This window comes from Macaca fascicularis, chromosome 14 (genome assembly GCF_037993035.2).
Source record: "Macaca fascicularis isolate 582-1 chromosome 14, T2T-MFA8v1.1".
Taxonomy (NCBI): domain Eukaryota; kingdom Metazoa; phylum Chordata; class Mammalia; order Primates; family Cercopithecidae; genus Macaca; species Macaca fascicularis.
Genome location: NC_088388.1, coordinates 56,310,420 through 56,336,632, shown reverse-complemented (window position 1 = coordinate 56,336,632; position 26,213 = coordinate 56,310,420). Strand labels below are relative to the sequence as shown.

Below are 26,213 nucleotides of genomic sequence, written 5' to 3'. Positions count from 1 at the left end.
TCAATAATTTCTTATATTGATAACATCGAAATGATAATTTGGACTTACTGGGTTAAACAAAATAATTACTATTAATTTCACCTGTTTCTTTTAATTTTTTTCAGTTGGTTACTAGAAATTTTTTATTTTATTTTATTATTTTATTATATTGATTTATGTATTTTGAGATGGAGTCTTACTCTCTTGCCCAGGGTGGAGTGCAGTGGTGTGATCTTGGCTCATTGCAACCTCCACCTCCCAGGTTCAGATGTTTCTTCTGCCTCAGCCTCCCGAGTAGCTGGGATTACAGGCATGCACCACCACACCCAGCTAATGTTTGTATTTTTTAATAGAGACGGGGTTTCCTCCTGTTGACCAGTCTGGTCTTGAACTCCTTACCTCCAGCAATCAACCCACCTCAGCCTTCCAAAATGCTGGGATTACAGGTTTGAGCCAACATGCCTGGTATTTTTTTTTTTTTTGACACAGAGTCTTGCTCTGTCAGACTGGAGTGCAGTGGCGCAATCTTAGCTCACTGCAACCTCCGTTCAAGCCTGCTCAGTTCAAGCAGTTCTCCTGCCTCAGCCTCCCGAGTAGCTGGGACTACAGGCATGCACCACCATGCCTGGCTAATTTTTTGTATATTTAGTAGAGATGGGGTTTCACCATGCTGGCCAGGCTGGTCTCGAACTCCTGACCTTGTGATCTGCCCATTTGGCCTCCCAAAGTGCTGGGACCACAGGCGTGAGCCACCACGCCTGACCCCTATTTTATTTATTTTTTTATTTTTTGAGACTGAGTCTTGCTCTGTCGCTCAGGCTGGAGTGTAGTAGTGCAGTGTTGGCTCAAGTGAGCCTCCTGCCTTGACGTCCCAAAGTCCTGGGATTATAGGTGTGAACCAATTTACGTGGCCAGGGTTTTTTTTTTTTTTTTGAGATGGCGTCTCACTCTGTCACCAGGCTGGAGTGCAGTGGCGTGATCTCAGCTCTCTGCAACCTCCGCCTCCCGAGTTCAAACAGTTTTCCTGCCTCAACCTCCTAAGTAGCTGGGACTACAGGCACATGCCACCACACATAGCTAATATTTGTATTTTCAGTAGATACAGGGTTTCACCATGTTGGCCAGGATGGTCTCGATCTCTTGACCTCGTGATCCGGCCGCGTCAGCCTCCCAAAGTGCTGGGATTACAGGTGTGAGCCACCGTGCCTGGCTCAGAAAATTTTTAATTACATATGTGACTTGCACTTGTGACTCATTATATTTCTCTTCATTAGTGCTGGATCGGAAGTTCATGACTTCACCATTCTCTAAAACAATTAATTACCATATTTAAGGTTGAGAACCTAGTACTTTGGTTTTTTGTGGTTTTTGTTTTTTGAGACAGGGTCTTGCTTTGTTGCCCAGGCTGGAGTGCAGTGGCCTGATCTCAGCTCATTGCAACCTCTGCCTCCTGGGTTTAACTGATTCTCCTGCCTCAGCCTCCTGAGTAGCTGGGATCACAGGCACATGCCACCATGCCCGGCTAATTTTTTATATTTTTGTTAAAGAAATATAAAAAAATTTTTTTTTGTATTTCACCATGTTGGCCAGGCTAATCACAAACTCCTGACCTCAAGTGATCCACCTGCCTCTGCCTCCCAAAGTGCTGGGATTACAGGCGTGAGTCACCATGCCCAGCCTAAACCCTGCTTTTCTAAGTCTCTATCTTTCCACCTCTAAAAGAAAGCTATTAATTAGATCGATGACTGTCTTAGGGGCAAGTTTTTTTTTTTTTTTTTTTTTTTTTTTTTTTGAGATGGAATCTCACTCTGTTGCCCAGGCTGGAGTGCAACGGCCTGATCTCGGCTCACTGTAGCCTCTGCCTCCTGGTTGAACTCCTGACCTCCAGTGATCTGCCCACCTCAGCCTCCCAAAGCACTAGGATTACAGGCATGAGCCACCACACCTGGCCAAAGATTTTTTAAGATAATATTTGTAGTAGTTTTTTTTTAATTCAGAGAAAGTACAAAGAAGAAAACCCAAAATGACCCATAATCTTACTCTACACATATCTATTTTACATATTTTTAAAGATAAAAGTAATCATGTTTATGTTTAGAAAATCCAAATAGTATAGATTAGTAAAAAATAAAAAGTGAGAGATTTACTACCTGATGATAATTATTGTTAGAAATCGACTGTTTTTGTTTTCTCTCTCTCTCTCCTTTTTTTTTTTTTTTTTTTATTTTTTATTTTTTTTATGAGAAGAGTCTCGCTCTATCACCCAGGCTGGAGTAGAGTGGCACAATCTCGGCTCACTGCAACCTCTGCCTCCTGGGTTCAAGTGATTCTCATGCCTGAGCTTCCCAAGTAGCAGGAATTACAGGCTCACACCACCATGCCCAGCTAATTTTTGTATTTTTAGTAGAAACAAGGTTTTGCCATGTTGGCCAGGCTGGTCTGAACTCCTACCCTCACGTGATCCATCTGGCTTGGCCTCCCAAGGATTATAGGCAGGAGCCACCGTACCCCGCCTTGTTTTTGTTTTTTAATCTTCCTGGCAGTGCTGATGTGTCTCATGGTTCCTTAGAAGTTCCTCTGGTGCCACACTTCTAGGATTGTTTCCTTTCTTCAAAGAGAACACGTTTTTTAAAATTCAAATTGTTTTTCTTTTATCCTCCCCCAAGAATATAGATTATTTACATCATACAAATTAACAAATACCAGATTGTAAGTTATATCTCCCATGTGCATTAGGCCATTACAGTAAATGGGATTATAACTACTAAACCAGACAATATAATGCAATATTTATCCTCAGCCCTACTGAGTCTCTCACTCTATGATTACAGAAGCTCTGCTAGTTAGGTGCCACTAGACTACAGCATCCTGAAACCTGGTAGGTTAATAGCTTGAGCTCTAGAGCCAAACTCCTTCAGATCTCACTTCCTAGATTTTGGCCATGGGCAAGTTACATTACTTAACCCCTCTGAGTCTCATTTTTTTCTATTTGTAAATCATAGATAATATTGAATTCATTGGGTAGCCAGGGGGGCATACATTAGACAGTATGTGTAAAGCAGCCACCACAGTGCATAACATAAATGCAACTGCTCAGTAAATGCCAGTTAGCCTCTTTATTTTTGAGGTCACTTTGGAATTTAATCTTAGCTCCAGTCATGTATCTACCTCTGGAATTTGCACTTCTTTAGAATATAGTGGTCCTAGGTGCTAGTATAACTATCACCTCCTAGATTGTTTAAGCCTAAAAGGACTTAGGTTATCTGTCTAGTATGGGCTTTTCAAGCCCTGTTTTTTGAGGTTTCAGTAGTCCTGTCAGGGACTCGCAGATCTCTGATCTACCCTCATCTGCCAAGGCCAGCAGCTCCAGTTCCTTTGTCTGTTTTACACAGTAGAATGCTGTGTAAGATTTTATCTGCCAAAGGTGTTTGACTCCTTCAAAAAAGAAAAAACATTACTGACTTAGAACATTATGTGTGTGATTTTGTTTTTTTTTTTTTTTTGAGACAGTCTCATCTGTCACCCAGGCTGGAGTGCAGTTGCACAATCTCGGCTCACTGCAGCCTTTGCCTCCTGGGTTCAAGCAATTCTCCTGCCTCAGCCTCCTGAGTAGCTGGGACTACAGGCACCCGCCTCCGCGCCTGGCTAATTTTTTGTATTTTTAGTAGAGACAGGGTTTCACTGTGTTAGCCAGGATGGTCTTGTGATCTGCCTGCCTCAGCCTCCCAAAGTTCTGGGATTACAGGTGTGAGCTACTGCACTCGGCGTTTTTTTTTTTTTTTTTTTGAGATGGAATTTCACTCTTGTCACCTAGGCCAGAGTGCAATGACGCAATCTTGGCTCACTGCAACCTCCGACTCCCAGGTTCAAGCAATTCTCCTGCCTTAGCCTCCCGAGTAGCTGGGATTACAGGTGCCCGCCACCATGCCCGGCTAATTTTTGTATTTTTAGTAGAGATGGGATTTCACCATGTTGGCCAGGTTGGTCTCGAACTCCTGACCTCAGGTGATCTGCCTGCCTCGGCCTCCCAAAGTGCTGAGATTACAGGCTTGAGCCACCACACCTGGCCACAATATGTTCTTTATAGACAGGCAGATACGCCCTATGTATCTTGCACAATATTACACATGATGAATTTATGGCAGAGCTAAGGTTATGTCTTAATTCTCAGAACATACATTAAATACCAGTTAAGTCATTTTCTACACATGGTTCTTGGAAGCTGATTAATATTTCATTGGTGTTAGCTTCAAAATTGCCCTTGAGAGTTTTCCCTTGTGATGATATATCAGATTGCTGTTTCTTTGACAGAGACAGCACATATCTCATGCTACATAACCCTGAAGTACCTATTATAGTTTTGGTCTTTTAATTGAGCTTTTGAGTTATGGATTCTGTCCATTTTTGCCCCTAAAACATCTGTAGAATCAGCTATTGCTTTCTATTCCACAGTCATTATCCTAGGTTTGTTTTTATCACTTCTTTCCTGCATATTTATGATTATACAAACTTCTTTTGGTTTCCCTAGCTTATTTGTCTTTTCAGTCTGTTCCCCGCCATTACTGTAGTTCTCTTTCTAAAATGCAGATAGCCAGGCATGGTGGCACGCGCCTGTAGTCCCAGCTGTTCGGGAGGCTGAGACACAAGAATTGCTTCAACCTGTGAGACGGAGGTTGCAGTGACCTGAGATTGCACCACTGCACTCCAGTGTGGGCAACAGAACGAGACCCTGTCTCAAAAATAATAATAATAATAATAATAATTAATTAATTAATTAAAACACAGAGCTGATCTTGGCTTGTCCCTTACTTAAAAATTTTTAACACCTTCCTTTGGCTTTCATTGTCTAGGCTTACTGTTTGGGGTAGCATCTATTGCTTTTCACAAACTTGGTCCTAAACTTTCATTTTCATGAAACTCATTCTATTATGTAAGCATAATACTCTCATGTTGTTTCCACTTCTTATAGATATACTGTAAACCTTTGATCATACTGTTCCTTCTGCCTGGACAGCACTCCCCAGTCGTCTTCTTCAGCCTTCAAATTTCACCCCTAGACAGCTTGCCCTAACCTACATCTCCCTACTTTTGCATTTTGCCCTGTTAGATCTTTTCATAGACTCCTGTGATAGCAATTATTATGTTCCATTATAATCCTTCATTAATAGCACAGTTTTACTAGCTAGACTGAGAGCCCTACAAAGGCAGGAACAGTATTTTATTTATCATTTTAAGAAGTAGGTATTTAGCCAATCATTTATTAAACATTTATTATTTTACAATGTTGTGATAGGAAGTGGTAGGGAGTTGTGATGGAGGGATAGGTATAAAGGGTAGTTTATTGGAAATAGAATAAGGTATAGATACAAAGCGGGTTCCAAATAGAAAAAAAACATTTATTTGGGAATTGAGAAGGTAAATGTTAGCCTAGATTGGAGATAAAGAGCTTTGCAAGGAAACATTTCCAATAAAAAGAGAGGGAATCCTATCACACCCAAATACTCTATGCATTGAGATAAAAGCCAGAATGACTTTTTGACTGTGTCTTCCTGGCCTTTTATTTTTCCAACTACTGTATACTGTAGGTCATTGCTATTTTTGTAGTTTTCTTTCCAGAGGTTCCTTTTGTTAGTTGGGTGTTTGTACAGGTATTCATCCTACTGCACTTCGTGAGAATGCCTTTAAGAGAGGTCTGTTTTGGGTAATTAGATAGTAGTGGAAATAATTCTGTTGGACACTGCCCTTACTAATAATTCTCATAGCATGCCAAATGCTAGTGACTTCAGCTGGCTTACAAATACGAAACCTTGCTGTTATCACCCATGTCCCCACCCCATAGGCACACATTCAGAAACCTCAGTAGTTCTCCCTAAACTGAATTTTCTGACCCTTATTTTACTACTGTAAGTTCTTAAAGTCTCCACTATAGACATTAAGAATAGGAGCAAAAACAAGTACATTTTTGGAAAAAATTTCCAATACTCATCATTGGTTAGGAATTCAACATTGTTTCCTTGGCTTAACTAAATTAGATGCCAAATTCCTGGTATGTGTTTCATACCAGAAATGAAGCTCCTAATAAATTGTCTTAGGAGGAAGCAATAGAAGAACAGAAAAGATTCAGATATGAGTCTTTCAGGGATTATTTGCTGCTGCTACCTAGTCTGAAAGTGTGAGCAGCTGGGCTTAGTTTGACAGATGTGGAAAGGTGGTAAGCACTTTCATTTCATAGTGCTCTTAGAGAGGAGGGGAAGAGAACAGGAAGAAGAGTCCTTTTCTCTTAATTTGGAGTCTTTCGTCAGTTGAAATCTGCCTTTACAAATCATATAAAGCCTGATGTCAATTCTACTAAAATAAAGCTCTACACTTATATGTGTATTTAAAAAACACTGGGCTGGGCATGTGGCCCACATCTGTAATCCAAACACTTTGGGAGGCTGAGGCAGGAGGATTGCTTGAGGCCAGGAGTTCAAGACCAGCCTAGACAACATGACAAGACTCCCTCTGTACAATTTTTTTTTTTTTTTTGAAAACAAACTGAGCGTGGTGGTACACACCTGTTGTCCTAACTACATGGGAGGCTAGGCAAGAGGATCACTTGAGCCCAGGAGTTGGAGGGTGCAGTGAGCTGTGATTGTGCCACTGTACTCTAGCCTGAGCGACAGAGTGAGACCCCATCTCTAAAATAAATAAATAAAAAATACTGAATGGAAATAGACCAAGAAGTTGACAATGGTTTTCCCTGGATGGTGGAATTATAACATGCTTGAGCTTTTTTTTTTCTTTTTTCTTTTTTTTTTTTTTTTTTTTGAGACAGGGTCTCATTTATTATCCAGGCTGGAGGGCAGTGGAACAATCTTGGCTCACTGTAGCCTCAACCTCCTGGGTTCAAGTAATCCTCCTGCCTCAGCCCCTCAAGTAGCTGGGATGACAGGCACACACCACTATGCCCAGCTAATTTTTGTATTTTTTTGTAGAAATGGGGTTTTGCCATGTTGCCCAGACTGGTCTCCAACTCCTGGGCTCAAGTGATCCATCTGCCTCAATCTCTCAAAAGTGCTGGGATTACAGATGTGAGCTACCGTGCCTGGTTGAACTTTTTGTTCTTCACTATGGTATCCAGATTCCTCCAGAGTATATGTGTTGCTGTTACAATACATGAAAAAAATTATAAAGAAGTTATTAAAATAATAGCTAATTTTTAAAGGGTTCATAGAGGCTCTTCTGTTTTCATGAGATGTAAACAGAAACTGATTTTTTTGAGACAGGATCTCATTCTGACGCCCAAGCTGGAGTGCAGTGGGGCGATCATAGCTTACTGCAGCCTTGATCTCCCAAGGCTCAGGTGATCCTCCCACCTCAGCCTCCCATGTAGCTGGGACCACAGGTACACACCACCACACCCAGCTAGTTTTTTATCTTTTGCAGAGATGGGGGTTCCCCCATGTTTCCCATGCCGGTCTCAAACTCCTGGGTTCAAACGATCCTCCCACCTTGGCCTCCTAAAGTGTTGGAATTATAGGCATGAACCACTGCATTTGGCCTAAGAAACTTTTTTGTTCTAATAATATTTGATTTCCATTTCTTATAGTTTTATTAAGATATATTTCACATACTAGCTGGGCAAAGTGTTACATGCCTGTAGTTCCAGCTATTCAGGAAGCTGAGACAGGAGGATTCCTTGAACCCAAGAACTTGAGTCTAGTGTGGACAACATAGCAAGACTCCAATTTCTTAAAACAAGAAAAAGATATATTTTACATACTTTTTTTTTTTTTTAATTTTTGAGACAGGGTCTCGCTTTGTCACTGTAATTTTATCTATTTTATTTCTGTATTACTTTTTTGTTTATTAAGACAGGTGTCAGCTGGGCATGGTGGCTCACACCCCTAATCCCAGCACTTTGGGAGGCCAAGGCAGGCAGATTACAAGGTCAGGAGATCGAGACCATCCTGGCTAACACGGTGAAACCCCGTCTCTACTGAAAATAGAAAAAAAATTAGCTGGGCATGGTGGCGGGTGCCTGTAGTCCCAGCTACTTGGGAGGCTAAGGCAGGAGAATGACATGAACCCGGGAGGTGGAGCTTGCAGTGAGCCGAGATTGTGCCACTACACTCCAGCCTGGGCGACAGAGCGAGACTCCGTCTCAAAAAAAAGAAAGACAGGTGTCTTACTCTGTCACCCAGGATGGAGTGCAGTGGCACAAACACAGCTTGCTGCAGCCTAACCTCCTGGACTTGAACAATCCTCTCACCTCAGTCCTGAGTAGCTGGAGTTATAGGCAGGTGCCACCATGCACAGCTGATGTTTTTGCATTTTTTGTAGAAATGGGGTTTCACCATTTGCCCAGGATAGTCTCGAGCTCCTGATCTCAAATGATCTGCCTTTCTTGGCCTCCAAAAGTGCTGGGATTATAGGCTTGAGCCACTGTGCCCAGCCTACATACTATTTATTTATTGATTCATTTAGTTTTGTTTGTTTGAGATGGAGTTTTGCTCTTATTGCCCAGGCTGGAGTGCAATAGCATAATCTTAGCTCAGTGCAACCTCTACCTCCTGGGTTCAAGTGATTCTCCTGCCTCAGCCTTCCAAGTGGCTGAGATTATAGGCATTCGCCACCACACCTAGCTAATTTTTTTTTTTTTTTTTTTGAGACGGAGTCTCGCTCTGTCTCCCAGGCTGGAGTGCGGTGGCGCGATCTCCACTCACTGCAAGCTGCACCTCCCGGGTTCATGCCATTCTCCTGCCTCAGCCTCCCTGTGGCTGGGACTACAGGCGCCCACCACCACGCCCGGCTAATTTTTGTATTTTTAGTAGAGACGGGGTTTCACCGTGTTAGTCAGGATGGTCTCGATCTCCTGACCTCGTGATCCACCCATCTCGGCCTCCCAAAGTGCTGGGATTACAGGCTTGAGCCACCGCGCCCGGCCTTTTTTTTTTTTTTTTGAGACGGAGGCTTGCTCCTTTCCCAGGCTGGAGTGCAGTGGCTTGATCTCGGCTCACTGCATCTTCTGCCTCCCAGGTTCAAGCGAGTCTCCTGCCACTGTCTCCCTGGTAGCTGGAATTATAAGCACATGCCACAACGCCCGCCTATTTTTTGTAATTTTTAGTAGAGACAGGGTTTCACTGTGTTGGCTAGACTGGTCTGGAACTCCCAACCTCAGGTGAATTCGCCTACCTTGGCCTCCCAGAATGCTGGGATTACAGTTGTGAGCCACTGCACCCAGCCCTAATTTTGTATTTTTAGTAGAGACAGGGTTTCACTGTGTTTGTCAGACTGGTCTCGAACTCGACCTCAGGTGATCCACCCACCTTGGCATCCCAAAGTGTTGAGATTACAGGCCTGAGCCACCGTGCCTGGCACAGCCTACATACTTAAATTTACCCATTAGAGTATACAGCTTAGTGGTTTTTAGTAAATTCAAAAAATTGAACGGTTACCACAATCTTAATTTTAGAACTTTAAAAATACCCCTAAAAAGAAAAATTTCTTGTAATTCTGTTCATATATTTTAGTGGTATGAATCCTTTTATAAATCTTACGACATTTTCAGGGTGAACCTAGCACTGTGAGTTATGAAGGCATATAAGACATAGTTCTTGACTTCAAGTAACTGATAGACTAATAGGGAAGAGAAGGAAATATAAATATCTTTACAACAAGACAGTGTGAAGGTCAAGTTTCATACCAGTGATATAAGCTAAATATCACAGGTTTGCTGAGGAAGTGAAGAATCATCTGTGTTTGGAATGATGAGAACAGGCCTCATGGAAGTAGGGAGATGGAATTTTCTAGACAGAAAAGATGTAGAATTACATTATTCTTTGTATAGGCACTTTTCAGTCTATAATGAACATTTCCCTTTTGCCCATTGGGAATTATGCATACTTTTTTTTTTTTTTTTTTTTGAGACGGAATCTCACTCTGTCTCCAGGCTGGAGTGCAGTGGCGTGATCTCAGCTCTCTGCAACCTCCGCCTCCTGGGTTCAAGCGATTCTTCTGCCTCAGCCTCCCGAGTAGCCTGGACTATAGGCCTGTGCACCTCCACGCCCAGCTAATTTTTGTATTTTTAGTAGAGATGGGGTTTCACCATGTTGGCCAGGATGTTCTCGATCTCTTGACCTCGTGACACGCCCACCTTGGCCTCACAAAGTGCTAGGATTACAGGCGTGAGCCACTGCACCTGGCCTATGCATACTTTTATACAAATATTTTATCAACAGATCTACCTTCGTTCAGATAATTATGGTCTGCAACGTTTAATAGACATACCACAGTATGGGGATGACAAAATAAATAGCTTGTAATTTAACAATTACACTGAGATCTCTCCTGCTTGTTTTTTAGTTGATTTATATTACAAGGAAAAGTCAAAGTCTTTCTATATTCTTGTCACCTAATGCAGGGTATTTCTCAATTCCCCCACTGTTATTCTAGCCTCTGTAACTCCTCCTTTCTCTCCCCTTACCATTCTGGGATGTGTGTAATTGTAGTAGGTCATTACCCAGAATTATGTGCCATGTGTGACAGTCTGCAGAGATAGGATGTTGCAACACTATCACCACATGGCCCACAGAGTAGAAAGTCATTCTTCAATTTTTATGATACCCTAATTTCTATTTTAAAAAGCCTTTAAAAATCAGTGTTTGGATTTTTATGGTATTACATCCCAGAAAAATGATCTTCTAATGAATATAAGTGCAGAGTAGTAATTTTTTTGTATGGATTGTAATGTTTCCTATAGGTGACTCAGATGATCTAATTCCCCCCTTTCTCATTGCTTTTGAAATTGAAAACACTTCTGGCATTGTTTTTAGGACACAGATTCTAAAAAAAAGCAGGTAGACGGATCACTTGAGTATATCAAGGAATACCTGCATCCAATGAAGATGCTACTTACGTTGATTTTCTAGAGTGGGAATAATCTGTGAGCTCCAGCTGTGTATTTCTGTGACTCTCCTTTTGACTGCTGTACTTTCAGAGTCACTGAATTCAGCCATGCAATGGAATTAATGTGACTGACTTAGGGTGAGAATCCTAATAAAGTGATGACCTGAGATTGGAAACCCACATAACAGTTTTATCTTTTTTATTCTGAAAATCATAATTTGTCCATTTTATTTCTGTATTATTGATGGATTGATTGAGACAGGTCTCACTCTGTCACCCAGGCTGGAGTGCAGTGGTGCAACCACAGTGCACTGCAGCCTTGACCTCCCTGGGCTCAGGTGATCCTCCCACCTCAGCTTCCCAAGTGCCTGGAAACCACAGATGCACCACTACACCTGGGTAACTTTTTAATATTTTTTTATATAGAGACAGGGTTTTGCTGTGTTGCCCAGGCTGGTCTTGAACTCCTGGGCTCAAATGATCAGCCTACCTCTGCCTCCCCATGTGCTAGGATTACTGGCATGAGCCACTGTGCCTGGCTTAAGTAATTTAAATGATACTATTTGTTTTATTTAGATTGTTTTACAAGGACATGCTGCAAGAGTAACTGCTAAATCTCAGCAGAGTGGAGAGAAGGCATTTCGATGTGAATATGATGGATGTGGAAAATTATATACAACAGCTCATCATCTCAAGGTATATATAAAAGAAATGTTCTATCTGGTTATGAGAATACCTAGGATATTAAATACTAAGATCATATTTTTTTGTAATTCAGATGCCACTGTTTTGTCCCAGTTATCAAGATACTGGGACTTGGTCACACTCATACACAGACATGTAAAAACCTATGCAGACTTTAGAGACTGTTAATTTTTTGAGGGCTTGGACTGTGTTTTTTTCATCTCTGTATTCCTAGTGTCCAGGATACTACCTGGCACATGGTAGGTACTCTATGTATTTGAATATATGTTGTCAAGTATGAAATCCATATAATTATATGAGAGATATGTGTGTAGTCACACATCTCTGTTAATTCACTGAAATCTAGCAAAAGTTGGTATTAATTTGTCTTTTAAATATTTGGGCTAAGGCCGGGTGCAGTGGCTCACGCCTGTAATCCCAATACTTTGGGAGGCCGAAGTGGGTGGATCACCTGAGATCAGGAGTTCGAGACCAGCCTGGCCACATGGTGAAACCCTGTCTCTACTAAAAATACAAAATTAGCCGGGCGCGGTGGCAGGCGCCTGTAATCCCAGCTACTCGGGAGGCTGAGACAGGAGAATTGCTTGAACCCGGGAGGCAGAGGTTGCAGTGAACCAAGATTGCGCCACTGCACTCTAGCCTGGGCAGCAAAAAGCGAAACTCCATCTCAAAAAAATAATAATAAATACATAAATATTTGGGCTAAGTATTATTATTTCACTTGTTGCTCTATGTAACAGAATATACCATGACTCAATAATAGCTAAGATTTGTTAAAGAACTTCCAATGTGTCACGAAGTGTGCACTTAGCATATCTGGAATAGTGACCCTAGGGCCCATCTTCACTATTTATCAGTAACCTTGGCATGTTAGTTGACCTCTTAGTACCTCATTTTCCTCATCTATAAAATTGGATCCTAAGAGTTGTCTCCCTCTCAGAGTGGTTGTAAAAATTAAATTAATACCATACACATAAAGTACTAAAAAGAGTGGCCTGATGTGGTAAATGTTCAGTAAATGTTAGCCATTGTCATTGTTACTCATTTGTCACAGCATCCCTCTATGGTAGATACTATTGTGTCCCTACTTTTCAGAGAGGCCTTTGAGGCTTAGAGAAGGCAAGTGCCCATGTCCACACCACTGGGCAGTGGTGGATCCTTGCCTCAGATCCAGGCCCCTCTAGCAGCAGCCTCCACACTCTGAACCTTACGTTGTGTAGCCTCTCCCAGCCCCCTGCTTCTAGTTTCTCATCATGTGTGTGTTTCATGCAAACACCTTTGACCACTCGAGAAAGCTCACACCTCAAACGTTCCTGTTCCCTACTTAAAATATTATTAGTAGGTACCTCTTAATATTTAACATTTAGGTCTATATTGAGAACTATTGGGCTATCGTTTTTGTGAAGTTATCTTTTTTATAAGGAAAAAAAAGCATACAACAAAATCATTTAGCAGTGTGGGAAAAAGTAGGTCTGTGTTGCAACCATATTCCTGAGGAATAGGTAAAGGAAATAGAATCATGCCTGCATTTTAATCACAGGTCCATGAGAGGTCACACACAGGAGATCGGCCTTATCAGTGTGAGCATGCAGGCTGTGGGAAGGCATTTGCAACAGGTAAAAGTATGAATTTTGTTTTTTTCTTGGTTCTAATTAGGGGTCAAGTAGAGACAGGCTAGTGGAAGGAACTGACCCCTTGGCTGTGTCTGAATCTGCAGAAGCACATGATCAGTTCTTCAGTCTCTCTCATAACTGCCTTTTGTCCTGCTTGCTCTAGACCCCTCTGTTCTTTCTTCACTGACCTGTCTCTGCCTGCTGTGTTTTTTCCTTCCTTCCTTCCTTCCTTCCTTCCTTCCTGCCTTCCTGCCTTCCTGCCTTCCTGCCTTCCTCCCTCCCTCCCTCCCTCCCTCTCTCCCTTCCCACAGTTTCACTCTGTCGCTCACTCAGGTTGGAGTGCAGTGGCAGGATCTTGGCTCACTGCAACCTCTGCCTCCCAGGTTCAAGCAATTCTAGTGCCTCAGTCTCCCAAGTAGCTGGGATTACAGGCGCGCGACACCATGCCTGGCTAATATTTTGTGTTTTTAGTAGAGATGGGGTTTCACTATGTTGGCCAGGCTGCTCTCAAACTCCTGGTCTCAAGTATTCCATCCGTCTTGGCCTCCCAAAGTGTTGGGATTACAGGTGTGAGCCACTGCACCCGGCCTGCCTGCTGTGTTTGATACTTTTCACTCCTCCACATTCTGTTTATTTTAGCAGGAAAATAAAAGCCAAGCTTTAAAGGCTGCCATAGACTCCAGCATCAGGACAGGCCTTAGCAATGGGATGAGACCTCTGCATCCAGCAGGGCCAGGACTGGCACCAGACCTCCTGACTTCATTCTTCATTCCATGTCTTGATTCTACTTTGAGCTTTTGGAGTATGAGAACATCTGATAAAACTGAAGCACTTGCCAGGCGCGGTGGCTCACACCTGTAATCCCAGCACTTTGGGAGGCTGAGGCGGGTGGATCACAAGGTCAGGAGATCGAGACCATCCTGGCTAACACGGTGAAACCCCGTCTCTACTAAAAATACAAAAAATTAGCCGGGTGTGGTGGTGGGCACCTGTGGTCCCAGCTACTCAGGAGGCTGAGGCAGGAGAATGGCGTAAACCCGGGAGGCGGAGCTTGCGGTGAGCCGAGATCACGCCACTGCACTCCAGCCTGGGTGACAGAGCAAGACTCTGTCTCAAAAAAAAAAAAAACAAAACAAAACTGAAGCACTTTAGAAAGAAACACACAGCCTCTTCTAGACAGAAATGAAACTATTGAATTTTTAGGATGGCAGTCCTGAGCTGTGATACTTTTGTACATTTTTTTGTTTGTTTGTTTTTGAGATGGAATCTCACTCTGTTGCTGGAGTGCAGTGGCGTGATCTCGGCTGACCGCAACCTCCGCTCCTGGGTTCAAGCGATTCTCCTGTCTCAGCCTCCCAAGTAGCCGGGACTACAGGCATGCACCACCACACCCGGATAATTTTTTGTATTTTTAGTAGAGACGGAGTTTCACCATGTTGGCCAGGCTGGGCTGGAACTCCTTACTTCAGGTGATCCGCCCGCCTTGGTCTCCCAAAGTGCTGGGGGTACAGGTGTTAGCCACCGTGCCTGGCCCTTTTGTACATTTTAAATAGTTATTCAGTGTATTTGCCTAATATTTTATACTTGGTATTGACTATATTTTTCAGTGACTTAATCTCAGTGTGCACGTTTAGAGGAATATTGTGTAATGACATTTCTTTTAATTTTTTCTTAAAGGTTATGGATTAAAAAGTCACGTCAGAACTCATACAGGAGAAAAGCCATATCGGTGTTCAGAAGATAATTGTACTAAATCTTTCAAAACTTCAGGAGATCTACAGAAACACATCAGAACTCATACAGGTACTAGTGGAAACAGAGTGTCATTTTAGGCCAGGAATTCTTAAATCTGCAGGGAGGGGACTTGAGGAAGGAGTCTCTGGAAGAGTTTCAGGAAGTCAGTATCAAGGACCTCTCTTAAAACCCTGAAATTCCATATGACTTGCTGTTTGTGCATGTCTGCTGCTTTTCAGGATGAGGTCCCATAGCTCTGTTAGATTCTCAGAAGGGTCTGTGTCCCAGAAAGGATTAACAGTGGCCCTAGACCACGAACTCTCTCAGGTTTTAGGAGTTGTCTGGGCAACAAGTTTATTTACCTAGGATTACACATCTAATTAGCAGCCGAGCTGAGACAGAACCTAAGGCACCCAGTTGTTTTCCTGCATTAAGCAGCTGCTAAAGAAAGTGTCTGAACCCCAACAGCCTCACAGAAAGGAAGACTCATTACTTTTTGTGATCATTTCTCTTTAAATTTTATCTTCTTTTCCTAAATAGTACTTTATTCTTATCTCCCCGACCATCTCCTCTCCTCCTTATACTTGATTACTTGTGGAGTTGGTATTAATAAGGTAAATATTTGCTTTGGATTGGAGCTAAAAAAAGTTCAGCAGCTATTGATAAGAGATGCTATTATGAGCTGTTGACTAAATAATGCAGCATTAAGGTAATTTAGTTTGGGATTTTAGTATAGATGTTTTAAACATGGTGTGATAGCTGTGTCCTCATATGTGGAAATATATGAAATAGTTTAGCTAATTTCCATGTAGGATTCTTGCAGCTATTAATGTTTAACCTGCAACTCAAGTGTGACCCCAAATTGGCTTTACTTTACAACATTGAGGAACAGAACTGTAGGTCCCTGCTTCCATCTCATTCATGCACTTTTTATTTATTGTATCAGAGGTGAGTATTTCCAAGCTCCCATAAATTCTACTTGAATTTGCAAATAAAACCAACTTGTTATATAAAAGCTATATCAAACCAATAATCTAGTTCTATAAATATTGATTTAAAAACGTCAGAATTGTGATTTATTTCATTGTATTCATTTGTCAAACCACATGTTCATATAACAGCTTTAAAATCATGATGTTTTCATTGGTATAGTGTGGGATTGAGTAAGGGGCATAAGGACTTCTGTAACAAATACAGAAGATTTCAGTGCAAAAACAAAGCAGGATGTTACGGTATCAGAGTAGTAATACAGTGAAAATTATTCTAGAACATTTGATTCCCTATCATTAGCATGTCAGAGCTGGGAATACTTTAGAGGTCATCTAGATCCAAGAGAAAAAGACTTGCCTAAGATAAACTCTTTGTTTTCCTTAGGCTGACATAGTGAATAAAACTTACTAAAGATAGGATCAAAGATTCCTGCTCCTTTTAAAATGATTTCATACTTAAGGGGAGAAATCTTTTGGAATGCTTTGCACCAATAGGGAAATCATAATTTCATTTGACCAAAAGAAAAACAACAAACTAGCCAGGCATGGTGGCATGTGCCTGTGGTCTCAGCTACCTGGGAGGCTGAGGTGTGAGGATTGCTTGAGGGTAGGAGTTCGAGGCTGCAGTGTGCAACCGTCGTGCCTGTGAAGAGCCACTCCATTCCAGCCTGAGCAACGCAGTGAGACTCCGTCTGTTAAAAAAATTTAACATCCGGCCGGGCGCGGTGGCTCAAGCCTGTAATCCCAGCACTTTGGGAGGCCGAGACGGGCAGATCACGACGTCAGGAGATCGAGACCATCCCGGCTAACAGGGTGAAACCCCGTCTCTACTAAAAAATACAAAAAAGCTAGCTGGGTGAGGTGGCGGGCGCCTGTAGTCCCAGCTACTCGGGAGGCTGAGGCAGGAGAATGGCGGGAACCCGGGAGGCGGAGCTTGCAGTGAGCCGAGATCCCGCCACTGCACTCCAGCCTGGGCGACAGAGCGAGACTCCGTCTCAAAAAAAAAAAAAAAAAATTTAACATCCTTACTATATATAGATAAATATCTGTATCTGTCTACATAAAGAGATATTTTTTTTCCCTTCCCCAGAAGTTGTTTGCCTAATTTGAGCTCTACCTAGAAAAGGGTACATGGGAATCAAAAGCAAAGGCTACTTCTTGCTTGACAATTTAAAGGCCTTTTGTGGTCCAAGATTGTATAAAGCAAATATGAAGGAAAGAAACATAATTGGTAAAGCAGATTTTTTTTTTTTTTTTGAGACAGTGTCTCACTTCAGTGCCTAGGCTGGTGTGCAATGGCACAGTCACAGCTCACTACAGCCTTGACTTCTCGTGCTCAGGTGATCCCCCGTCTCACCCTCCCGAGTAGCTGGGACTACCAGTGTGCACCACCACACCCAGCTAAATTTTTGTATTTTTTTTTGTAGAGATGGGGTTTCGCCATGTTGCTCAGGCTGGTCTTGAACTCCTGAGCTCAAGTGATCAGCTTGCCTTAGCCTCTCAAAGTGCTGGGATTGCAGGCATGCACTACTGTGCCTGGCCAGACTTTTTATAAACTTAGATAATGAGAGTAGTAGTAGTATGTCCAGCAGGTGTTTTTGACATATGTGCTAGGCGCTATATTTTCTTTTCTTTTTTTTTTTTTTTTTCTGGTTCATTAACACAAGTGTTTCTTGAACACCTACTATTTCCTGACACAGTTAATATTAGGCATTATCTTGTTGAACATTACTTAAAACACCTTTTTTTTTTTTCCTCTCGAGACAGAGTCTTGCTCTGTCACCCAGGCTGGAGTGCAATGGCACAATCTCGGCTGACTGCAACCTCCGCCTCTTGAGTTCAAGCAATTCTCCCACCTCAGCCTCCTGAGTAACTGGGATTATAGGCACCCACCACCACGCCCGACTAATTTTTTGTATCTTTAGTAGAGACAGGGTTTCACCATGTTGACCAGGCTGGTCAAAACACCATATTTTTAAAGAGCAAACTTTTTTTTCCTGCAAGATATTGTAGAATAAATCAAGTAGGATACAAGCTTTTAGGAAATTCTGGGTTTGTTCTAATTTAATTCATGTTCCTGACTGTACTTTTCTTTTATATTTCTTATGTTTTTCTCTCTGCTTTTCTCAGCTCATTTTTTTGCCTACCTGGATGATTCCATCTTAGAGAACTATGTAATCAGTGATTAGTTTTGAATACCATTCCCAGTTTCTTATGTAAATTTAAGTTTGGAGTGGAAGATGCTGTTTCCCCAACGCCCCCGCCAAAAAAAAAATGCCGAAAGGGAAGTTCAGCACCAGAAGGCTAGAGTCTTGAGCATGATCCTAGGCAGGATTGAAGGATAAGACATTTCAATCTTCTATATATTTTTGCACCATTTAATGTATTACCCTTTATATTTGCAGGAGAAAGGCCCTTTAAGTGTCCCTTCGAAGGCTGCGGTCGGTCCTTTACAACATCAAATATCAGAAAAGTGCATGTTAGGACACACACAGGAGAAAGACCTTATTACTGCACAGAGCCAGGATGTGGGAGGGCATTTGCCAGTGCAACAAATTATAAAAACCACGTGAGGATACACACAGGTAACAATCTCTGATCTTTTGGTCTTTTATCATTCAAGGCTTGTAACTCTTGCCTCTTCCAGAAACCATTTCCAACTAATCTCTTCCTTCCTTTCTATCACTTGGCATGGTGGAAGGAGATTAAGCAACTTAAAAAAGTTTCACCTTAACATTCATACATTCATTTATCCAACAAACAGTTATTGAGTATCTCCTGCCAGCCATCAAACAGAGAGAGAGAGATAAGACATTGCCAAGGGCAGGCTACTTGGGAAGAGATAGTAGACATCAAGTTACTGCAGTGTCTCCCATTATATGGACAAGATGCTGTGGGAGCAGAGAGGGGGGCAGTCACTTCTGCAGAAATGGGAGAAGCATTTTGGGAAGGCTTTCTGGGGGAAATTCGGCATACAGACTCAATCCTGAAGTTTACCACATAGGAGAGAAGGGTATTCCTGGCAGGGGAAATGTCATGGGGAAAGGCACAAAGGTATGAAAAAGCATGATACTTAGTGGTTCCATATGACAGGAGCATCAAGTACATGTAGAAGATTTGTACAAGGTGAGTTCTGAGAGGTAGCCAGAGGCCTTGCGTATTGTGCTGTCACAGTTAAGGTACCTCCTAAACCTTTTTTTTTTTTGAGATGGAGTTTTGCTCTTGTTGCCCAGGCTGGAGTGCAATGGCGCAATCTTGGCTCACTGCAACCTCCGCCTCCCAGGTTCAAGTGATTCTCCTGCCTCAGCCTCCCTAGTAGCTGGGATTACAGGCATGTGCCACACGCCCGGCTAATTTTGTATTTTTAGTAGAGACGGGGTTTCTCCATGTTGGTCAGGCTGGTCTCAAACTCCTGACCTTGTGATCCTCCCATCTCGGCCTCCCAAAGTGCTGGGATTACAGGTGTGAGCCACCACACCTGGCCAAAGCATCTTTTTATGTATTTATTAGTCGTGTAATATCTTCTTTGGAGAAATGTCTATTCAAATCCTTTGCCCATTTTAAAAATTGGGTTGTGTCTTTATTACTGAGTTGTGTAACTTTAATTCTGGATCTAAGTCTCTTATTAGATATGAGTTACAGATATTTTCTTTCATTCTGTGGCTGGTTTTTTTTTTTTTTCTCTTGATGATATCGTTTGCAGTATAGAAGCTTTTAATTTTAATCCTCCATTTTGTGGATATAGTTTTGGTGGGTGAGAATGGAATGGCAAATGTGAGAGTAAGGCAGAATATGCATTCGTTTTATAAGAAAAATTTTAATTATTGTTTTATTACTGGTATTAAGAGTAAACTTTTGTTAATTCAAAATTAAAATACTTTTTTCTTTAAGACGGAGTCTCGCCCTGTCACCCGATGTGGAGTGCAATGGCATGATCTAGGCTCACTGCAACCTCCGCCTCCTGGGTTCAAGCGATTCTCCTGCCTCAGCCTCCCGAGTAGCTGGGACTACAGGCGCACACCACCACACCCAGCTAATTTTTGTATTTTTAGTAGAGTCGGGGTTTCACCATGTTGGCCAGGATGGTCTCCATCTCCTGACATTGTGATCCACCTACCTTAGCCTCCCAAAGCACTAGGATTACAGGTGTGAGCCACTGTGCCCGGCCAAAATACTTTTTTTTTTTTTTTTTTTCTGAGACGGCGTCTCGCTCTGTCAGTCAGGCTGGAGTGCAGTGTCGTGACCTCAGCTCACTGCATCCTCTGCTTCCTGGGTTCAAGCAATTCTCCTGCCTCAGCCTCCCAAGTAGCTCGGATTACAGGCCCCTGCCACCACACCTGGCTAATTTTTGTATTTTTAGTAGAGACAGGGTTTCACCATGTTGGCCAGGCTGATCTTGAACTCTGATCTCAGGTGATCCACCCGCCTTGGCCTCCCAAAGTGCTGGGATTATAGGCATGAACCACCACTCCCAGCCCTGATACTCAATTTTTATGTGCTATACATAAACACGTACCTACAAATGAGTTCACTTACTGTTAAATAATTATGGCCAGGCGTGGTGGCTCACACCATTGCACTCCAGCCTAGGTGACAGAGAGAGACTCCGTCTCAAAAAGAAAAGAAAAAAGTAATGGAATACAGACTAATTATCTGAAAGCTAGCCATTCAACACATTTTATGGGCAAATTAGCATTCAATAAGAGAGATGCCTACATTAAGTTTGGCCATACCGATATCTTTGGAACATTTAGGTAGAGCAGTGCTCTCAAATGAGGCTGCATAAATCAGTCTTTAAAATAGACTGATAGACTGATTTTCCAGATCCTGTCTGCAAAGATTCTGACATAATTGGACTGGGGTGAGGCCCAGGCATCAGGATGTATTAAAAGCTCCCCAGGTCTTTTAGTAGACTGTTTGAGAATAATTGGAGTAGAGACAGTCAGTATGCAGTTATAAATGTTGGTCTGACCTAAGAGGTAGTTGTGGGCTGGAAGAAAAGATTGGCTAATGATCAAGTAACTGCTACAATAACTGGTCACAATATCTAGTAGAGTGTAAAGATTCAGCCCTGAGAAATGCAGTCCTTCCCCCCCCCCCCCCGCAAGGCTAGTCAGATGACCCAGTTGAGGCAGGCTATGCAACTAGCCAGTAAGGGAGCTCAAAAGCGCAATCCAAATCCTTTCGCCTCTTGGCTGTGGTTTGGTGCCACCTAGTGGCAGTTTCTGCTCCAGCCTAAATATCACTTGGCCTGATTTTTCCAAGTTGAGATTGGCTGCCCTTTCTCTTGCCCTCACCACATCTCAACAACCATCCACCAAAATAAGAACATTAACCTGCCTGCTTTGAGAATGGGAACTGGGCAGAGGACAGGAAGCAATCGCCAATTACGTTATGTATAAGACTTATGTTCCAGTACATTAGTGTAATATCTTATTATTTTGGGTGGGTTTAGTGTGTTTAGAACCACTGGGAAAGGTGCAGTTACCCAAGGAATGTGTGAAATGAGAATAAATCAGGACATGTATATGTATACACACTTTCATATGTACATTTTAAAAATCTGAATTCACACCAATACCTCCAATTCCATTTCACCACAGGGTTCTTCTTTTTTTTTCTTCCCCCATTCCATATTTGTATTCTCCCTTTTCCACAGCTGGAGCCCTTACTTCCAGCAGCATTTGAAATATTTACTCATTTGCTCAGTGTTTTATTCCAACTAAAATAGTTTCAGAATCTCTTCACCCATACCACTGCAGTAAACAAGCCTACTGCAGATGAGCTGAATATTTGTTTGCAATTCTACCCCTCACCCATACCACTACAGTAAACAAGCCTACTGCAGACAAGCTGAATATTTGTTTGCAATTCTTCCCCTCACCCTCACCACTGAGCCCAAGACTGAGGGCATAAGTCAAATACTGTGTAAATGAGCTACCTTAATTAATTTATTTGTTCCCCCACCCCAACCCCTTCAGTGTAGTTAAAAGTATTCATTTCAACAATTAGGTTAATTTGTTCCAGTTTGCTTTCAGTTTTAGGTCCGTATACCACCACATGTTAGCACTGTCTAGATATTTTGTGATATTAAGTAATATTAATTTTGTTTACATATTTTTTAAGCAGGAACACATCTTTTAGGTATACAGTCTGAAAGAAAAAGAGTGTTACCTGGAACTGTTTCAGAATAATCCTGGTCAGGAAGAAGGGGGAAATGGGTAGTAAATATAAGAAACAGTATTGGTCATGAATTGATAGTTGAAGCTGGATGATTGGTACATGGGGTACTATTTCTCTATACTTCTGTGTATATTTGAAATTTTCTGTAATAAAAAGTCCTAAAAATATATGTACTGCCTATAATGTTCTCAAGCTGTTTCATGGGACAAAAATTTAAGTATTTACTTCCCTATGTATTGCCTGCTTGCTCTTAGTAAATACTCAGTAGCTTTTGATTGGATGCAAGAAGTCAGGTTAAGTTAAATGAAACATGTATGTCCTTTCAGATGTATTGACATATCTAACTAGGTTTAATAGACTTTTAAATAAAATCCTTTTTTATTATCTTTATAAAATTCTTAGGAAGCTGCATAAGTTACAGTAATAATAGCATTTATTATTGTCATTATTAATAGAGTATCACTAACAGTATCTAGGTTATCTAATTATGGGAAACAATAAATTACAGTTTCATTAAAGTTAAACTGGGCAACATCTCCATCCTTTTCTCATTCCTTGAGATTAAAGGGAACCTGGTGTTGATGCATGGAGACAGCACTAAGGATGCATACTACCTTTTGAGTCAAGTCAAAACCATAGTTAGGGAATCTTTTCTTGTGTGCTGCCTCATGGTGGGATGAGGAGGGATTTGGCAATTATTTATTTTTAGAGGTATTTTACCCCCTGGGGATGAAGTATGGAATGATTATGCCTACATATGTAAAAGTTGAACTTTTTGTTGGTGCTGTTCTTTAGGGGAAAAGCCATATGTTTGTACAGTTCCTGGGTGTGACAAAAGGTTTACAGAATATTCCAGTTTGTACAAACATCATGTTGTCCACACTCATTCCAAACCTTACAACTGTAACCACTGTGGGAAGACATACAAGCAGATCTCCACGCTGGCCATGCACAAACGGACAGCCCACAACGATACTGAGCCCATCGAGGAGGAGCAGGAAGCCTTCTTTGAGCCACCCCCAGGTGAGAGTTTTGTCTGTTATATTTTGTTTCTGAGTTTGAGAATCAACAGTTATGAACATAATTTATGATTCATAGCATTTTCTCAAATCATAATGTGTCAGTCATATAATCACACAAACACAATTCACAGCTGCAGTAAGTGCTATTGAAGAAAAGTATGTGGTGCTCTGGGATGTATAGAAGGGAATGTTAGTCTGGGAGGTCAAGGAAGGAATTTTTAGAGAGATCTGGAGGTTGAATAGAGGTTAACTGGGTGAAGAAGCAGAGGTTGCTGGGAAGGGAAGCAGGAAGCAAAGGCAAGAGAATGTTCCAAATAGAGAGAATGGCACATGCAGAGAGGCAGGAGGTTGGAGAGACCAAAGTAAATTGGAGATACTGGATGAAACCTGGCCAGTAGGGCAGTACTGCCTGGGAAGGTGGTGAAACAAGACTGGAGAGTGAGGCAGGGGCAGCCAGACTGTTTGGGTCCATTAAGGATGTTGGTCTTAATCGTAACAGTAGACAAGTACTCCCAAATAACTCATCATTGATTCAGGTGCTATTAAGTATGTTATTGTAAGAGACAAAATTATTTGTTTCAGTAAACTCTTGGAAAAATATTTTAGAGAATTACATTGAATTATTTCAGGTAAATAAGCATAGGTAAGTAGGTAAAAGGAAGTAGGTTCTTCTAAAACACAAAGCAAGTTGTCTTATAGTTTCACTGAGTACCTCTAAAATGAAGTAAATTTGAAAATTAAGAGATGGCATCTTTTCTCATTTTTAACAACTGATATTGAAGCATTGAAAAACATTTAGGTGGAAAAAGTTTGTTGAAGAATAAGGGAAAGAACAAGTCATCTGCTCAGATGATTCCTTGTAGTCCTGATTTGTCTTTTCAGGTATTTGTTAGGTGATGGTAGGAGAATAGCAATTCCATCAGTCTTCATGGTGATTATTTTCTAGCCAAAACACTGTAAGTGTGCATGGTTAGATATTACATCAATTGGGGAGATACTGGTCAAAGAGTACAGAGTTTCAGTTAGTAGGGATAAGTACCATAGATCTGCACAGCGTGTGACTACAAGTTAATAATAATGTACTGTATATTTGACAATTGCTAAGAGAAAGGAAGTAAATAAGATACTACAACAACTGCTGAATCTTTTCAGTTAGAAAGCAGGCTTTAATGATATCAGACTTAAGTTTGCAAGACTCTTTTTTTATTTTTTAACCTTCCTCAAGTCTCTTCCTTAAATGTTGATATTTCAGATTATCAGAAGTTCCTATATTCTTTTTTTTTTTTCTTTTTGAGACAGAGTCTCGCTGTGTTGCCCAGGCTGGAGTGCAGTGGTGCAATCCCAGCTCACTGCAAGCTTCGCCTCCCAGGTTCATGCCATTCTCCTGCCTCACCCTCCCAAGCAGCTGGGACTACAGGCGCCCACCACCAAGCCCGGCTAATTTTTTGTATTTTTAGTAGAGACAGCGTTTCACCGTGTTAGCCAGGATGTTCTCGATCTCCTGACCTCATGATCCGCCCACCTCGCCCTCCCAAAGTGCTGGGATTATAGGCATGAGCCACTACGCCTGGCCTGGAAGTTCCTATATTCTAGAAAATAGTCTATAATATAATAATATACATTTTATTTTCTTTTTCTTTTTTTTTTTTTTTTTTTGAGACGGAGTCTCGCTGTGTCGCCCAGGCTAGAGTGCAGTGGCCGGATCTCAGCTCACTGCAAGCTCTGCCTCCCGGGTTTTTACGCCATTCTCCTGCCTCAGCCTCCCGAGTAGCCGGGACTACAGGCGCCCGCCACCTCGCCCGGCTAGTTTTTTGTATTTTTTAGTAGAGACGGGGTTTCACCGTGTTAGCCAGGATGGTCTCGAACTCCTGACCTCGTGATCCGCCCGTCTCGGCCTCCCAAAGTGCTGGGATTACAGGCTTGAGCCACCGCGCCCGGCCCATACATTTTATTTTCAAAAAAAAAAAAAAAAAACTAAGATTGCTTTTCAAAGTATAGGGATGGATTTCTGTTTTCTCTCACATGGTTCCCTGGGTTTTGTAACCTATTGGAATAATGGTATATAAATAGCTGTGAAACAGAACAAAAAGAAATGAAGTAATGTCTGTCATGGAAATTACACCTTGATGACTGTAGCCATATGAGTGCATGGATTAACCATTGACTTGAGAAGTCCTCTTAGATTAGCATATTAAGTCCTTTGAGGGGGAAACATTTTTTTTGCTCTCTTTCTGACTTCATGGGAGGTGGAAAATGATGAAAGACAGAGGTACCAGGAATCTTCCTGGTTGACAGTTATAGCAGTAATGAACTGTTGAAATTGCTGTTTACTTGCTGGTTCTTTATGAAATAAAGAAGTGATGGAGTTTCCTTTTGTGTCACTAAATTATTAACCATACCTCAGATAATATGCCATACATTGTCTTTACACAGTGAGGTCATTGTGTACTGATGCCTTGCAATCAATCACTTGTGCTAAAGACCAAGTTTAGTATCAGTGAGTGTGTTTACAAACCGTTCTGGCTTTGTGGTTAATGTTTATGAAAATGAAAATAGTCTTAACCACTTTTAACAGCTTCTTTTTTTTTTTTTTGAGATGGAGTTTCGCTCTTGTTGCCCAGGCTGGAGTGCAATGGTGCAGTCTCATCTCACCACAACCTCTGCCTCCCGGGTTCAAGTGATTCTCCTGCCTCAGCCTCCCGAGTAGCTGGGATTACAGGCATATGCCACCAGGCCTGGGTCATTTTGTATTTTTGTTTGTTTTTGTTTTTGAGACAGAGTCTCGCTCTGTTGCCCAGGCTGGAGTGCAGTGGCGCGATCTCGGCTCACTGCAAGCTCTGCCTCCTAGGTTCACACCATTCTCCTGCCTCAGCCTCCTGAGTAGCTGAGACTACAGGCACCTGCCACCACGCCCGGCTAATTTTTTTTGTATTTTTAGTCAAGATGGGGTTTCACTGTGTTAGCCAGGATGGTCTCAATTTCTTGACCTCATGATCCACCCACCTTGGCCTCCCAAAGTGCTGGGATTACAGGCGTGAGCCACCCTGCCTGGCCTTAATTTTGTATTTTTAATAGAGACGTGGTTTCTCCATGTTGGT

The 26,213-nt window shown here is 41.9% G+C and overlaps 1 protein-coding gene across 15 annotated transcripts in view; it reads left to right on the top strand.

Moving 5' to 3' along the window:
* The window catches only part of ZNF143 (zinc finger protein 143), a 63,679-nt gene that overhangs the window by 21,021 nt on the left and 16,445 nt on the right, over positions 1 to 26,213 (top strand). For all 15 annotated transcript variants that reach the window (XR_012423401.1, XM_045371475.3, XM_045371474.3 and 12 more), the window contains 5 exons: positions 11,446 to 11,565; positions 13,115 to 13,190; positions 14,865 to 14,990; positions 18,316 to 18,495; positions 22,889 to 23,116. Coding sequence is in view for 14 of the 15 variants with exons in the window: in XM_045371475.3 (XP_045227410.1) it covers positions 11,446 to 11,565; positions 13,115 to 13,190; positions 14,865 to 14,990; positions 18,316 to 18,495; positions 22,889 to 23,116 (730 nt within the window). In the remaining variant the exon portion in view is untranslated. The remainder of the gene's footprint in view (positions 1 to 11,445; positions 11,566 to 13,114; positions 13,191 to 14,864; positions 14,991 to 18,315; positions 18,496 to 22,888; positions 23,117 to 26,213) is intronic.